Source organism: Etheostoma spectabile, unplaced genomic scaffold, assembly GCF_008692095.1.
Source record: "Etheostoma spectabile isolate EspeVRDwgs_2016 unplaced genomic scaffold, UIUC_Espe_1.0 scaffold00001614, whole genome shotgun sequence".
NCBI classification, from domain to species: domain Eukaryota; kingdom Metazoa; phylum Chordata; class Actinopteri; order Perciformes; family Percidae; genus Etheostoma; species Etheostoma spectabile.
This window is the reverse complement of record NW_022602782.1, coordinates 29,023-47,075: the sequence shown is the minus strand read 5'-3', so window position 1 is coordinate 47,075 and position 18,053 is coordinate 29,023. Positions and strand designations below refer to the sequence as shown.

Below are 18,053 nucleotides of genomic sequence, written 5' to 3'. Positions count from 1 at the left end.
CTACTTTCGTGCAACAGGCCCCAGGTAAACCGGTTACTCTCACAATCAAAATAAATAAATAAATGAACACTAAAAAACAAAACAAAACAGTATTTGTTGTATATCAATTTTATGGTATGAACATTAGCTTGTGACCTTGTTCAGCTTGCCTGTTACAACCTAGCTTATTAGTGTAAAGGGAAGTAACAAAAACAGTTTTTTGCTAGAATCAAGGTATTTATTAACATATGAGTTACATGGATTAACAGAATCACAGGTGCACAAACTACAAATGAAAAAAGGGCCTGTGGATGCTGGTTAAAACCAATAAACGAATTTAACAAGAAGAGGACTCTTCAGAGTTAAAAAGTATAGAAACAAAACATTACTAATTAGTCCTGCTTTTAAACAAAACACAAGAAAACCAGTAGCTCTAAAACTTGTGACTAACAAGAAATCTACAAATTTGTAACAATTTTTTCAGTTTTTAAAGCTAAAACCTGGTCCAGTCTCCCATGTAGTCTTGCAGCGGGTATTTAACACATGTTCAACATGCTTTCAGCAAAGCCTTCAACCAGAAATTGCTCTCGTTCGGATGATCATATAATATATGTAATAATGTGTAACAAACCTGCCTTTCCATCCGTAAACAAACTCAGAATGCATCATGGGAGATCTACTGAAGGCACAGGCTTATCTCTCCATTAGTACATGTAAAGGACCTCAGCGTGTGTGTGTATTTCAGGCCTGTGTGTAGTGTTTCTAACAAAAACTGAGTGTAAATTGTAATTTTTCAATAAAATAATAAAATCAATAAAAAGTATAAATTATCATACATTTTTTGCTGTCTCTCTCTTTTAAATTTAACTGCAGATGGATACAAAGAAAAAACAACGTGCAGTATTGGAGATTTTCTATTAAACACAGTCTTGATTATTTATGTTTTCAGGGTTATCCCCGCCACAAGTCTAAGAACCTAAGCTGAATGAACGTGAAATGTGGCAATAAATGCCAAAAACAGAAAAAAGCACCAAACTGAGTTTTCTCAAATCTAATGATTGTAAGTTGACTTCTTCATCCATTTTTGATTTTAACACAGATATTGTAATAATAATAGACCGAAATGATGTCAAATTGCGTATTCTTTTTATTAAAAAAACATGAAAAGGTTTTTGAGGAAAGACTCCTAAAGCTTTCCGCCAAATATGTGCACCTAAGCCTTAAACACTGGTTTACTCAATCAATTCCAAATAACAGTTTCATTAACTACTAGTAATCGGTATTGGCGCAAAAATAAATCCCTAATTGATCCCCGTCGATCCCTAATAAATGCCACAAATCACATCAGTGTCCGGCTATCCTTAGACTGCTAACTCGCAGTTTCTTTTCCAACTACTACAGCCTTTATTACTACTCCTATCATGGAGCCATCTTTAATGTAGGCCGTTTTGTCCTCTCTTTGCAGGGCATGTGAAGCAAAAAATTCATGCTATCTTATTGATGGAAAGACACTAAGAACATTTACTGAAGTCTTTATTTTCTCTCTCTAAAAGGTCCCGTTAACCCTCTGAGGACAAAAGGCGCACTGGTAATTCCACACAATATTTAACAAAACTTCTATTCAAAAAGCAATATTACAAAATTTTATTTGACATTTATTTACTATTCAAACATATATAACCTAAAGACTTTGGTAAACTCATTTCAAGCACCAAAACAAGTAGTACAACACGTCACAAGTTGAGGTTTGTTTAAAAAAGAGATTTGAGGAATCTCAAAAAGCAAACTTCTACTTTAGCGCCAAATTATCTTGTTACACATTGCTACAGAAAAAAAATGTGGGCGTCACTGTATGGAAAGCTGAGTTTGTTCTGAACGTTTTGATGTAAAACACATGGGAGCAGTTGCATGTCAAATACCCTTAAAGGTACATTTAAAACAAAAGACATGTGAAAATGCCCTTATATCCTTATTGCACATTGTAATGATTTTGTACCACCAATTATAACCTTTATTGGTACCGTAATTTGACGTGCTAGCAAGCTAACCTTAGCTAGCTAACAGCGGCAGTTTAACCATATTGGCAAATAAGTTATAAGCTACAATAACGTTACATGTGTTGTAGTATATTGTTGTTTGTGTTAAACTATTGTGCCACTGTAGAAGACTTAAGTGTTAAATGTGTGATCTTAACAATTTGTATATATTCTGATGTGCACGTCTAGGGGCGACGACGGCCATCAGACCGTAGAAGGATCCCCTGGAGAGTCTGAAGTCCCCCCTCATGTCCCTATCCCCATCTAACTAGCTACGGCCTGGGGGGAGCCTGCAGAGCTACTGACTAATTTTTAAAATAAAATTATATTAAAAGAATTTAACTTTGTTATTTTTTGTATTACACGTTGCATGACTGTAGCAAGCATATAATGTTAGTGCATATACAAATAGAGGAATGGGATCTATTTACATGTAAATTCTGTTACCTCTGCTTTCACTATTGCATTGTCATGGTATGAAGACCATTTAGAACCAAAATACAACCTAAAATAACAGATGTAATGATGTTTTGTCTATTAGGTAAGTTGTAAGGGTAGTGCTTCACAACAACAGTCTTATCTATGGGCCACAAGCATGTCCTCATGAAACCAATATGTGGCTGCGAACAGGATTGTGAACATTTTAAACTCTTCTGTGGACATTGTGTTGAAACGTTGTGTCTGTGCAGAAGTCATGTCAGTTTTCATGCTACCTCACCCTCTTTTTTCTCCACTCTATCCTTCTCCATTCAAACCTCTCACCCCAGCTCTGTCCCTACTGTGTCCTACATAAAGATGCCTGGATCGACTAAAAAGTCCTGTATCTCTTGCCCTACCATGATTGGCGTGGCAAGAAAGAAGTGCCACCTTTGTGGAAGAGAGCAGCCATACAAGGCAATTAAAATGAATAAGTTAAAAAAAAATTGAAGAAAAACCACCAACAAAGGGCAATGCCGTAAAGGCACTGGATAGTGCCTTTATTGATGTAAGCATGTTGAATTAATTTATTTTCTAGTTAATTGTTCATTCAGGTATCTGTATATGCAAACAATAAACATGTCATGTTTTGTTCTTGATTTGTTACAGTTACATAAATTGAAAGCAGTGGGGTTCTACCCCCTGCCGCTGGTGGCGAAGCAGAGGAACAAGAAATTTAAGGCCCAGCTGCTCCACCTGGCAGCCATCCAGGGAGACGATGAAGGCCTTTGCAACAGTTAAAGTGGTCTTCGAGTCCGTCCTCAACTGTAAGCATACTTACTGTACATACATTCAGTTTGTAAACGAAATAATACATTTCTCCTACTTTATTGAACCACATAACAGTACATTCCTTGTCATGTTTTACAAGGCCTACAGATTTTACTTTTTTCTTGTTTAATTTACATTTCATAGGAATGGTTTGTGGACAATTCATTGACATCCAATGTTATGGTGGTGTTTTTTTTGCCCTGCAGTCAGAGTAAAGTAACATATAAAGTTACATATATGCAAATTATATTTGTAGTGTTTATTTAAGCAATGAGCCCCAAGATAGAGCACAGGTTCCAATTTAACTAATGGCGTTCTTAGGCACAATGAAAGCTGTTCCCCTTAGTTGTTGTAAAATCAGTGGAACCAACAACCTTTTTGTCATTTAATTTTTTTACTACACATACCTGGAATTAATACTAAAGTTACAGCAAACAGAAAGTGGATTTTTTTTGTCCTAGATAATCATTCTTCCGCCAAGAAATATATTCCACTTCATTTTACCTATCAGGGATTAGTTTACACACATAGCTGACAAGAGTACATATACACTAGAGCAGTGGGCAGCCCTTGATCTAGCACCGTCTGTGCAGTTGGGGGGTAGGTATTTTGCTCAAGGGCACCTCATCCATGGATGTTGATGTGGTTGAGTCCCCCCACCCACGTGTCTCCTACCAGTCGGCCACCCTTCGATCACAAGAAAGGGGCTTTGTTGTGATATGATAAATAACACTATGCAGGGTTTCTAATTAAATGTACTGCAGTAAGATAATACTTTATTCATCCCACAATGGGGAAATTCCCTTGTGACAGCAGCATTTTCAACAGTAAAAAAAACACCAAAACAAACAAGCCAACAATAGGCAAACAACAGACAATGTGCAAAAAGTACTGAATGAATGTGAAGTGGCATTTTTATAAAAGGGTATTGTAAAGTAACGTTAGGTGGCCATAGTACAAAACAATATTCAAATGTAAGTGAACAAGTGATGTGAAATTAAATAGAAAAATATGTAATGAAATATAGTAATATCTGTAATTAAATAATTTAGTAACATCTGTAATTAAATAATATAGTAATATATGTAATTAATGAAGGACCTGCGGTACCTCTCCTTCTTACACCGGGGGTGTATCAGTCTGCTGCCGAAGGAGCTGCTCCGGGACCCCACAGTGTATATGTTTCAATACTGTGTGTAAGGAGTTCTGTGATATTATAAAGGCATTATCATGTGCATACAATTGTTTTGAAAATGTATGCAGTATTGCTAAATAAAATATTGCAATACTCAAATGTATTGATTTGAAAAATGGTATATAACCATTACAAAAAAAGGTATAAATCAAGTTAATTAATAATAGCATACAATTACAAATAAGGTGCACTATGAATTTTGAGGTAAAAGTTTTAAACCTGACAACTTACATTTTATATGTATTCCATAGTGCCTAAGCCTGCTGCATCCACCCCTCTTACACGTTACCCCAGCACTCCCATCCTGGCTCCCCCTCCCCTCACCAACCCTCATGACTCCTACCCTGCCTCCCCCTATAAATTCTACTCTCACCCTGCCTTCCTCTGCCCTCACCACTCCCACCTTACTAACCCTCCCCACTTCCACTCTAACTGCCCCTATCCTCTCCACTCTCCCCCTACCTCCTCTAACCCTCACTACTTCCACCCTACCTACCCTTCCCACCCTACCTCCCCCTACCCTCACCACTCCCACCGTACCTCCAACTACCCTCTCAACTCTCACTCTACCTCCTCTTAACCTCACCACTCCCACCCTACCTACCCTGCCCACTTCCACCCTACCAGCCACTGCCACCACTCTACCTGCCTCAGCTGTACACTCACCGGCCACTTTATTAGGTACACCTGTCCAACTGCTCGTTAACACTTAATTTCTAAGCAGCCAATCACATGGCGGCAACTCAGTGCATTTAGGCATGTAGACGTGGGGCGTTTCTCAATATGTGTTCTTCTATGGACTTGTGTCCTTGTGTTCTTGTGAAACGTCATGTTTGGTGGCCAAAGTACTGACCCAATACACAAGTTAGCATTTCGCCAAGAACAGTTAAAATCCCCGGATGTGATCTCGACACGCCCATTTTACCGAGGATACATCGGATGGTGACTTGTGTGAACTTGGCCGGGCAGGTATCCCAGCATTCAATTCGGGTGTAAAGCGCTTATGGTTTCCGGTACACATATTTTCACAATTTACGTCTATTATTAAATCAATAAATTCATTTTTAAGATGTTTTAAGGCGAGAAATCAGCTGTGTAGATTTTGAATATAGGCAGTTCAACAAAAATTGACGGTGAATTAAAAAAGCCTTCGGAGTTTGAAAGCTCCGCAAACCCCGGCGGGCGAGCTTGCTACGCCAGCCGGGAATGACTCTCGCGAGCCGGTCCGTCAGTCAGCTCACAGCTCACAGACCCCTCTGGCCCCACGTCTAGACAGACCACTCTGGCCCCACATTTAGACAGACCACTGCAGCAAAGCCAGGTCCACAATTGTAAGATATTTTAAACAATTTTTACCGCTGTTATATAAATCTGTCCTCCTCATCCCTTGCTCTCCTGCCTCTCAGGCTCCTCTTATGCTTCTCGGTAAAGTACCGACGGCAGTGACTAACTTTACCCAGTCCATCTATAATTTTAATACCTATTTTAACGTTTCTTTTCTGATTTCAATTAAACTTGAATCCCGAACAATGTTACAAGGATTTTTTCCCCGCCGTTGTCGGTATTCATATAGTTATTGGCCCGTGATACTTATTAGCACTTTAAATGAAACCTGGAAGACTGAACAACAAAACAAGGCGGTGTGAAGGGTGACCGTCCATGTTTTATTATGAATACACACATCAAAGCTAACTATAAAGTGGCAAGCGCCCTCTTTGCTGGGGGTGTTGCGCAATAACAGGAAGAACGCTTCGTCTCAAAACTGTCAACAGCGTTTTGTTTGCTTCTGAACTTGCGAGTTCAGTCTTCCAGGTACAGCTAGCAAGTACGGTCTCCCAAAGAACACAAGTCCGTTCTTTGCTTACTTGGTATTGAGAAACGCCCATGGTCAAGAGAATCTCCTGCAGTTCAAACCGAGCATCAGTATGTGGAAGAAAGGTGATTTGAGTGACTTTGAACGTGGCATGATTGTTGGTGCCAGAAGGGCTGGTCTGAGTATTTCAGAAACTGCTAATCTACTGGGATTTTCACGCACAACCATCTCTAGGGTTTACAGAGAATGGTCCGAAAAAGAAAAAACATCCAGTGAGCGGCAGTTCTGTGGGCGGAAATGCCTTGTTGATGCCAGAGGTCAGAGGAGAATGGCCAGACTGGTTCGAGCTGATAGAAGGGCAACAGTGACTCAAATAACCACCCGTTACAACCAAGGTGGGCAGAAGAGCATCTCTGAACGCACAGTACGTCGAACTTTGAGGCAGATGGGCTACAGCAGCAGAAGACCACATCGGGTGCCACTCCTTTCAGCTAAGAACAGGAAACTGAGACTACAATTTGCACAAGCTCATTGAAATTGGACAATAGAAGATTGGAAAAACGTTGCCTGGTCTGATGAGTCTCGATTTCTGCTGCGACAGTTGGATGGTAGGGTCAGAATTTGGCGTCTACAACATGAAAGCATGGATCCATCCTGCCTTGTATCAACGGTTCAGGCTGGTGGTGGTGGTGTCATGGTGTGGGGAATATTTTCTTGGCACTCTTTGGGCCCCTTGGTACCAATTGAGCATCGTTGCAACGCCACAGCCTACCTGAGTATTGTTGCTGACCATGTCCATCCCTTTATGACCATAATGTACCCAACTTCTGATGGCTACTTTCAGCAGGATAATGCGCCATGTCATAAAGCTGGAATCATCACAGACTGGTTTCTTGAACATGACAATGAGTTCGCTGTACTCAAATGGCCTCCACAGTCACCAGATCTCAATCCAATAGAGCATCTTTGGGATGTGGTGGAACGGGAGATTCGCATCATGGATGTGCAGCCGACAAATCTGCGGCAACTGTGTGATGCCGTCATGTCAATATGGACCAAACTCCCTGAGGAATGCTTCCAGCATCTTGTTGAATCTATGCCACGAAGAATTGAGGCAGTTCTGAAGGCAAAAGGGGGTCCAACCCGTTACTAGCATGGGGTACCTAATAAAGTGGCCGGTGAGTGTAGATCTCAGCAGGAAGAAAAAGGAGAGGAGAAAAAGTAATGGTAGGAAATGTATTGAAAAGTTGTTAACCAAATAGAACAGAGTGGAAATGTACAATGTAGCATAATACTTTGTAGGACATACATATTTATTTTCTGCATTTGTGATTCTTTAGCTTTCAGTAGGATATATACTCACTCAAGTATATCTTCATTTCAGACTGTTCCTATTGCCACCAGGAAATCGTTGATGGCAATGTCCTTCGTGAAAGACATCAAAAGGTTTGTATAGGAGGGAAAAATGAGTGCATTACCAGTAGATTGGCTATTATTTCAGTTAAAGTGGGGTAGCATACTGGCTAAGGAACTATGCTAGCATTAATTAACCAGAAAAGTTGTGGGTTCCATTCCCAGTTGTCACTGTTGTGCCTTTGAACAGGACACTGAACTTCTACAGTAGTTGATCTTGGGGAAGCTGGCCCTTGCAATAATTGACATATGGAAGTTGCTTTGGAGAAAAGTGCTACATACAACTACAAATTCAATTCCAAGAAATTACCACTGCATGAAAATGCAAAAAAAAATAAAAAAAGTAAAATATAATATGAGTCATTCCGTGTTAAATCAGATAAAAATCCTTGAAAATGTTTGGTGGACAATCTCAGATTTAGCTCAAAGTTTGTTAACCTAACATTTAGGGCCCAAAACTAAGACCTGTTAAATTCCAATGTTTTCACCCTTGACTTTTATCATTTTTACAGTCTCTGAAATGCCTTATCTTTAACCTTCACAAACTTATTAGGGTGGAACACAGACATGTTCTTGGTATGATTGGACCGTTATAATGTTGTACTGCATGCCAATTAGTTTCATATAAGGGTCTGATATGGAAACATGTAAAACTGGTGATATTGAGGGCCTTGTGATTTAATTTTGCAGAACTTAAGTCAATGAACAGCATTCATACATAGGTGTTGCTATTGTCAAGGTGGGACAAGGCAGAGTGAATTGTCATAGAGTGCTTTGGCACCAGCACTATGGAGGTTTTAAAGCACGCTGGGACAACTGCCTGGGCTATTGACAGATTAAATATGTCAGTCCAAACCTCAGTCAACTGCTCAGCACAGGCCCTGAGTGCGCGTCCGGGGATACCATCAGGACCAGCAGCCTTTATTGTAATATTGCGGGGAGAGAGAGGGAGAGCGAGGTAGGAGGCGGACGATGGAGCACTAGAGCGGAGGACCGGAGGACAGGTGAGGGGTCAGGAACTGAGAGGAGCCCCGGCTGGGGAGCGGGGAGGAGACACTGGCACACGGAGGAGCGGAGAGGAGGCTGGTGAAGAGCGGCCGAAGAGCGGATGCTGATACGAGAAGAGGGCGCCGAGGGAGAGGGTCCGGAGCCAGCTGACCGGAGGAGAGGATTACTGAAAAGTAGAGCAAGGAAGGTGAGTACATGAGATGGGACACAAGGGAAAAACGTGAAGAAGTTCAGAATTCTCTTCTGATGAGGTTCACCCGAGTAGCGGAAGCAACGATCAGGTGAAGAATGAGAGCAGGACCGGGGTAGATATACTGTGGCTGATGTAGATTGCAGGCAGGTGTGATTGGCGGGAGCGGGTGATGATGAGCAGGTGTGGCGGAGAGGATTGCTGCTGGCAGACTGGCGGCAGGTGTAGGCAATCAGCTGGCTTCAGACAGGAGAGGGGGAGGAAGAGGGAGAAACAAAAACAGAAAACAGGGGCCTGTTGCACAAAACTAGGATAAGGGATTAAGCCGGGATATTCAAGTTATCCTGGATGAATTTAGCTTGGACTCGGTTGCACGAAACCAGATTGAATTAAGCCCAGCCAAGTAACCATGGAGATTTATTCTTTGCGGCTAGCCTGGTCCAGAGCAGGCTAACAGCCAGGCTAAGATTAATCCTGGAGTCTCATGTGTCAAATCAGCTGCCGTCTGATCCGAAATAAACGTATTTAACAGTTATTGCGTTGTCTTCTGCATGTGTTCTGCTTTATTTTTATTAACATGCATTAGCCTACTTGTCACTTTTGTTTTCACGAGTTTGATTTAAATCCTACTACAGTTGTTTATAGTCAGAAATGGTTGCACTGGCACCCAGATGCGGAGTGGGACTTTTCCCGGTGGGACGGTAGTGTGTCGAGGCTGCCTGGCGTGCGGCCTCTGGTGGCCGGTGGCCACCGCTGCCCGGTGGCTGCTGCCCGGTGCCCGGTGGCCGCTGCCCGCCAGCAGACTTGCGAGTCGCGTCAGTGTCCACTCTCTCTGTAAAAGTAGAGATGAGCGGCGCAGCGTCCGTGGTCTCAGCTTCAGGTTTATAAAGGACGCGCTCCGGAGATTAAGTGTGACGATATTAATGTAGCGATATTCTCAGATGATAATAATGGCAGACCGGTCAGAGACCAATACATTCATGATTTCATTTTCTTGTTGCTTGTCCTTCTCTAATAAAGGGTAGTTTGTGTTACTCCTTAATAAGTGGGCCTATCGTTTTTTGTTGTAGCTTACATTGGTTTCATAACCTTCTCAATAAGTCTCCCATCCCTGGACCAATAACGTGGCCTATGTACAGCACGTATGTAGTGTAGTTTACATTCATCACACTGGGAACACCACAATGCTTCTTAATCTTTTTATTTTGGTGCGGTCACTTGTCAGAAGAATAAAAAAACATGAATATTGATTTACATATATGTTCACAGCGTGTATTGAAGTCATTTACTATTTTTTCTAGTTGTTGTCCCTTTCTGATTGTTCTGTATGAACATTAATTGTACAAAGAATTAGATATAGCTTATAGAGATTTGGGCATGGTTGTAAAACATGTTCTCACGTTGTGAATAAGGGTTTGAAATTAAGCCTAAAGTCCGTAGGGTCCATTTCCCGAGGAACATTAATTCTCTCTGCTCACTTTTGAGGCAAAGTAGATATTTTTAAACCCCCACACATTCAGTCGGGTCCGCTATGTCGGGCTTTTTTTCTCCGTTTGATAAGAGCCGTATTTCCCTTTTTGCATATTCTTCCCCTCCTCGTTATTTTCCATTAGAAGATGCTGCTCATTGGGTGAAACATTTGGCGCATGCGTCTTTTCATCTCTGCATCAGTAAATCTGTGATCGATAACGTGGTCTATTTGAGAAAGCCGTGAACGTGCACTTATCCCAGCTATCTACACCTGGCTTGACATAGCTCCACCTGTTAATCCTGGCTCGGCAAACGTGCAACCGATTAAGCCGCGATGAGCAGGTCACACTAAGTCAAGCTGCGCTTTTTCACTTATCCTGGATATCTTTATTCTACTTTCGTGCAACAGCCCCAGGACAGAAGAAAAATGCAGGGAAACAATAATACAATAATACTCAAGGCCAGCTGGACCCCGACCAGGGGCCTGTTGCACGAAAGTAGAATAAAGATATCCAGGATAAGTGAAAAAGCGCAGCTTGACTTAGTGTGACCTGCTCATCGCGGCTTCATCGGTTGCACGTTTGCCGAGCCAGGATGAACAGGGGAAGCTATGTCAAGCCAGGTGTAGATAGCTGGGATAAGTGCACGTTCACGGCTTTCTCAAATAGACCACGGTATCGATCACAGATTTACTGATGCAGAGATGAGAAGACGCATGCGCCAAATGTTTCACCCAATGAGCAGCATCTTCTAATGGACAGTAACGAGGAGGGGAAGAATATGCAAAAAGGGAAATACGGCTCTTATCAAACGGAGAAAAAAAAAAAAACATAGCGGACCCGACTGAATGTGTGGGGGTTTAAAAATATCTACTTTGCCTCAAAAGAGAGCAGAGGGAACTAATGTTCCTCGGGAAATGGACCCTACGGACTTTAGGCTTAATTTCAAACCCTTATTCACAACGTGAGAACATGTTTTACAACCATGCCCAAATCTCTATAAGCTATATCTAATTCTTTGTACAATTAATGTTCATACAGAACAATCAGAAAGGGACAACAACTAGAAAAAAAAGTAAATGACTTTAATACACGCTGTGAACATATATGTAAAACAATATTCACGTTTTTTTTATTCTTCTGACAAGTGACCGCACCAAAATAAAAAGATTAAGAAGCATTGTGGTGTTCCCAGTGTGATGAATGTAAACTACACTACATACGTGCTGTACATAGGCCACGTTATTGGTCCAGGGATGGGAGACTAATTAAGAAAGTTATGAAACCAATGTAAGCTATAACAAAAAACAATAGGCCCACTTATTAAGGAGTAACACAAACTACCCTTTATTAGAGAAGGACAAGCAACAAGAAAATGAAATCATGAATGTATTGGTCTCTGACCAGTCTGCCATTAATATCATCTTGGAATATCGCTACATTAATATCGTCACACTTAATCTCCGGAGCGTCCTGTAGAAACCTGAAGCTGAGACCACGGACGCTGCGCTGCTCATCTCTACTTTTACAGAGAGAGTGGACACTGACGCGACTCGCAAGTCTGCTGGCGGGCAATAGCCACCGGGCAGCGGCCGCACGCCAGGCAGCCTCGACATAGTACCGTCCCACCGGGAAAAGTCCCACTCCACATCAGAGTGCCAGTGCAACCATTCCTAACATCTAAACAAATGTAGTAGGGTTTAAATCAAACTCGCGAGTATAGGCTAATGCATGTTAATAAAAATAAAGCAGAACACATGCAGAAGACAATGAATAACTGTTAAACACGTTTATTTCGGATCAGACGGCAGCTGATTTGACACATGAGACTCCAGGATTAATCTTAGCCTGGCTGTTAGCCTGCTCTGGACCAGGCTAGCCGCAAAGAATAAATCTCCATAGTTACTTGGCTGGGCTTGATTCAATCTGGTTTCGTGCAACCGAGTCCAAGCTAAATTCATCCAGGATAACTTGAATATCCCGGCTTAATCCCTTATCCTAGTTTCGTGCAACAGGCCCCATGACAGTCTACCTGTCAACTTTTTTTATTAAGTCCAATAATCTGAGATAGAATTTGAGCTCATCCCCATCCCCCTGCTGTTTTGTTGTGTGTTAGACAAGAGTCTTGTTTTGAACTGATGAATTACATTAGTAGCTGCCCTGACTTGGCCAAGCTACATTCATGAATAAAACCCTTGCTTTTGTTATTAAGTTGTTGTTGTTTTTTCCCCTTTTCTAACTTTTTCAAACAAAAGGTTAGGCTTCCACCCCACCACAGTTAAGCAAAGCTGCAATAAAACAACAAGTACATATTTATTAACATTGTTTTCCCTTGTAACAGCCGAAAAGATGACGAAGCTGCAGGCATTGGAGAGGTCACTGAGAAGTTAGAAGAGCTTGTGCTGGCATCCCAGAGCCTTCCAGATATCACTGCAGCAATCAGAGAGCTCACCAACCTGGCTGCCACTCAGAGAGTCATCCTGAATCATCCACAGCTACAGACCATCAAGCAAGGACTCTGCTGTGTTGTTTGTATAACTAAGTATGCAATAGATATTGTCCCACATGAAAGATAATTCTGGATCTATTTTATTTTTTGTGTGACAGAATTTGAGATTTCCAAATACAAATCATTTTTACATTCTCTACCCAAGATCAGCTGTCTCATCCACAACAATTAACTGCATCTACTGATGCAAACCTTTTTGTACCAGCTCATAGTGTAATGTTACAAAAACAAAGTGTAATGTTTAAGCACTAAAGTTGTACACTTGTTTAGTAAAAATAAAACACTGTCATCCAATACATGAAGAAAACTTTGAGGACAGACGGGATAAATGAGAAAGACAAATATTTTCTTTTTTAGAGTTCATCGAGGAGCCCGTCTTCACACTGTGTTGTCGAAGCATTATTGGTTGCACAACATGTGTGGAACAGTGGCAGGAGACGTCTGTGCACTGTGCAAAATGCAGAGAGAACTGGCTCTGGCTGCTTGCTTCTATAGCTTCCTACATCTGCCACGCAAATAGGAGTAGAACAGCCAAAGAATCATGGGTAATTTACACAACTGGCTGATGCTTACAGACCAAGAGAGAACGTTGTACAAGGGAACAGCACATAAGTCTGACATTTTATTCAACAGAGCAGGTTTCACAGCATGACCGTACTTTGAAAACCACTTTAAGTAAGGTTATAGTAAAACAACAAGTCCAAATGTGTCACTGACAGATAAGCAGCAGGTACAAATGCTATAAATACTACAGGAAGCTTGTCTTCCGTCATTGTGGCACTTCATATGATGAGTGGTGTACTAACGTAGGTGGGCTGCCGGTGGGCTGAACCTCTCCAGGAGGCAGACAGGAATAGTTTCAAGGTTAAAGTAAGTATACTCACCAGCGAGTCTTGTATGACTTCACTCTTGTAAAAATCTAGAAAGACATCAGAGAATACTGGTTAAAAAGAAGGTAGAAAACGCTCATGCACAACCAACTGGGTTACATCTACCCTAAAATGCAATTCACAGAGCAGCGGCATGGACATTGAACTAGTGAGACACTCTGTTCTGCGGGCTTTTTTGTTTAAATGTGCACTATGAGTTCCTGCATGGTTTCAGTATGGCGAGCAGCTAGCGGATCAAAGAGAGATGCCTACTATTTGAGACAAAAATGACATTGCGCTGAAATCATGCAGGAACTCATAGTGCACCTTTAAAGATTATCCATTTAAATGTTTTTTTTTTTTTTTTTTTTTTAAATGTATGGCTCCCGGCTGTAAATCAGAACATGTCCTTTATCCAATAAAGTGACATAATTACTACAGCCTTGCATATCTGTTGTGCGGTAGGATCTGGTTTAAATTCACAAATTATTACTGATCTTCTGTGAATTGCATGTTAGAATTTGATATCACGATTCTCTGCTACGACTTTTGTTGTACACAAAGTGTAATGTTTATTGCACACATCAACCGTGACAAAACAAAACTAATTTGCAGTACCAAACAAAGATTTTTTTGGGGCATCCCCACGAGCCTGTGAACGTAGAGGCTTTAATGAAGAGAAGGGGGAGCATTGCAGAGCTTTAAAATCTTTTTATACAGTCTATGTTTAAAACTAACAGAAGAAAGTAGTAGAGTTTGTGATGCAGTGGGCTCGTAAAATTAAATGAGAATTGAAGTCATTTAATAAAGTAAAAAACATTAAAAAAAGATAAACAAATAATCAAAGTTATTTAATATAATTCAATTTACTCGTGCAGGCCTAGTCCTACCACAATAAACTTAAAGCCTACAGTTACAGTAAAAGAAAATAGAATAAAATACATCAAAATAAAATATATATTTTTTTTAGAAAAAGTGCAAGCACATGTTTGAGCAGCATTTTCTCTTGATGTTTTTACTTTTTTTTCTGTCCTGCTTCCTTTCCTAGAGAGAGGTATGGGCCTGTGACTGCCCTGCAGTCAAATCCTGGCTTAAATGGAGTTAGTGCCATTCTCATACATTTGTGTGACAGTCTTGTGTTGACTGGTTCAAAATGCTGCCGCTCGTCTCCTCACTGGAACTCGTAAGCGAGATCACATCAGCAAAAAAATCGTGATTCATATTTTTCCCTGAATCGTGCAGTTATGACTAATTTTATTTCTGGTTAAGATAGCTTTTTGTTTTTTTTCCTACAAGTTCAACGTGTCTGCATGTTAATAGTATCCTACTTAAAAAAGAAATTGAAAAAACACATATTGTTGATGATTTGGAAACGTAGGTTGTTGATTTTATTTGATACATAGGGAAAGGCTGCAGGACGTAATTGAGACATTATGACGTTCGGACCTTTGCTGGGAGGAAATCTTATTAGTTGGACCTGAATAATATTAATTCTCCTGCTATAATAAAGACTCCTGCTATATATTTTTAGCCTAAAATAGCAGTTATTTCTCATGCACAGAGGCACAACCAGCTGTGAGAGTCTGCTGGATGTCAGCCGCTCAAATTACAGCAGCATGACATCTCCATGGTAGCGTTGCGTAGCCAGTTAACTCGGCAGACGTGGTCAGTCATGACAGTCACATGAGAAGGATATCAACATTGTTTAGCTCTAGAATGATTTATCAAAGAATCTACACATCATAATGAGCCAACTATCGAAAAGCCATATTTCAAAATTCTTTCCACAAAAAACAAGGCTCAGTTTATCAGTTTGTTTTAGAGCCAGCATACTAGAGATGCACAGTTAGGACAAGTAAAGACTTTAAAAGATATATGCCTACCATTATATGGCTTAGGCGCAGAACCCAAGCTGTTTTGGGCACTACATAAGGCAAATGAATGTAGCTAAAGGATTCTTCTAAGAGTTAGTGGGGTGGCAGTAGCTCAGTCCATAGGGAGTTGGGTTGGGAACCGGAGGGTCACTGGTTCAAATCCCCGTATGGACCCAAAAAAAGTTGGGAGCGTGGATTGGTAGCTGGAGAGATGCCAGTTCACCTCCTGGGCACTGCTAGGTGCCCTTGAGCAAGGCACTGTACCCACTCACAGTACTCACGTACCCACTCCGCAGCCCACTCACTCTGACATCTCTCCATGTATAGTGCATGTATAGGTCCTGAGCATGTGTGTGTATTTCAGGCCTGTGTGTGAGTACTAACAAAAAGTGTGTACACAGAGTGTAGTGCAGTAATTTCCCCATTGGGGACTAATAAACAAATTATCTTATCTCTTAATGATTTAGTTGTAGATTTCTTTAGCAAATCTTTTCTTTAAGCTTTTTATGTAATATTTGTTTGTTATGTGCTATAGTTTCTTCTTTTTACATTTTATGCACATATATGTGTAACTTTCGTAACTTGAGGTATCAACGTAAATATCACTATGATCTGTATTAATTATATTTTAGTACTAGGAATCAGAATTAGGTTCGGCTCTTGAAGTGAATTGGCTACGACCACTGTTTGAGTAGCAAAACAGTTTCAAAACATTTATTTCAATATTGCACAGATATTAATAACACATGGAAAACAACAAGGACAAAAGATTCCCCCCAAAATAATAGTCAGTCAGCTTAAAAGAAAATCAGTTAGTCAGTCAGTTCAATGCAGTTCAGTTCGGTTAGGCCTTGTTCAAATCACTACTCGGCAGTGTGATAAGGTTGGAGATCTCATAAATCTTATCTGTATCCAAAAGAGTGTAGTCCACCAGGGTTGGTGGGCGCTGGTCCACACTCCAGAATCACTGAAATCACTGGGTCCAGAATCCCTGAATCGCTGAATCACTGGGTCGCTGGCTCGCCGTATCTCTCATTCTCTCTCTCTCTCTCTCTCAACAGTGGCAGAATATGCACAACAAAAAAACCAATCTGCATACAGCAATGGAAAATGTCCAATTAGTAGCTGTACATGGCTTTATCATTAACACATTTGAAATTCCTGTCACTCAAATCCAGTTCTATATTACTCAGTTTAAACATGAACAAAACACACTGTAACATACCACCTCAAATATGACTTAAGACACGTGAATAATGCTACATTTTACAGGTTTAAGCTAACCAAAAGGTAACTGGACTCATTAAAACTGTATAGCTACAAATAGCACGGCAAAAGACATGCAAACACCCTTTATGCTTGCTCTAGGCCTCAAAATATTAGCCCTTTAGAGCAACCTTGTAGAGGAATAAAAATGCATGGATTCACGTTGCGCCGTCTTATTTTCAACAACGCACATGTACAAGAAGGCTCCACAACTTGTAATGGCGGCTTTGCAAAGATAACATATCAATCATCTCCGACTGTTTTTTTTTTCTTAAGTTATAACATAACAGGAACAGCAAAGTAACATAAAATGCACAGAATATATAATTATAAAAGTAGCTTATCTCTCTGCTCTTTTAATGAACTTAAGGCAGCATGCTAGCATGTAGTTAACTTTCAGTCTCCCTCACCGGAGATTCTAAAACTTCTTTCCAAAGGAAATGAAAGTGTGAACGGCAGTTCACAATATCTAAGGCTTCTTGCCACTTTTACTAGCTCTATATTGCGACAAGAGAAAAAAAAAGAAAGAAGAAGACGTTGATCTTCTTCAGCCGCGCAACATTGAGCGGTTCAGCCTATAAGCATTGAGCAGCGCCATCTAGGGGAACGGAGGATTACAGCAATTACAGTACTTTGGCCCTGTGCATTTTAGATGGTAATAATAATGGTTTAAAAAAGGGCCCCTAAACCCCCTCCCCCCCACCAAAGTGTTTCTACAAGTTGAGGGAAAACACTGTATAAAAAGTTGGTGAGTATCTATGTTTGAATTCAAAGACCATCTTCCAAAGATCTCTGTGCAGCAGAATTTGGTGCCAGCTTCGGTAAAAATCTAAAATTTTTAGGCTTATGTAAAATAAATTATACCTGGAAAGGCGATGTACATGGGTGTGTGGAAACACAAGAGTCACAGGAGATGCCATTTGGCAGGTTCCCGCTTCAGGCAAACACGTCACTACAGCACAACTTCTCTCTTTAGCAGCAGGCCTGGCCTCTCTCCTGCAGCCAGACTGAGACTAAATCTAAGTCACGGGATTCCCTATGAGATTACAGGCCTCCCAAATTGCACAGCGTGACATGCAAGTGACAGTTAAATGATGGCACCCAGACAATTTCTCACCTCTCATCTTTATTAGAGCCAGTACAAAACCTTTCAAAACTATTCAAATGTATACTTGTAATGGTTG

General features: G+C 40.8%; 1 protein-coding gene and 1 long non-coding RNA gene across 4 annotated transcripts in view; both read left to right on the top strand.

Annotated features, from left to right (window-relative positions):
- Positions 1-13,540, top strand: part of LOC116675183 (velvet complex subunit B-like) — a 37,040-nt gene extending 23,500 nt beyond the window's left edge. For 2 of the 3 annotated variants that reach the window (XR_004328310.1, XR_004328309.1), the window contains exons 3-6: positions 2,783-3,000; positions 3,102-3,259; positions 7,656-8,879; positions 12,693-13,540. Coding sequence is in view for 1 of the 3 variants with exons in the window: in XM_032507202.1 (XP_032363093.1) it covers positions 3,211-3,259; positions 4,710-5,038 (378 nt within the window). In the remaining 2 variants the exon portion in view is untranslated. Of the gene's footprint in view, positions 1-2,184; positions 3,001-3,101; positions 3,260-4,709; positions 5,118-7,655; positions 8,880-12,692 lie in introns of those variants that run through there. The other variant, XM_032507202.1, reaches the window with a different exon arrangement.
- On the top strand, positions 920-14,058 carry LOC116675184 (uncharacterized). The gene is made up of 3 exons (XR_004328311.1): positions 920-929; positions 8,820-8,826; positions 13,974-14,058. It is a non-coding gene; the product is annotated as an uncharacterized LOC116675184 (long non-coding RNA).
- The last annotated feature ends 3,995 nt before the right edge of the window (positions 14,059-18,053 follow it).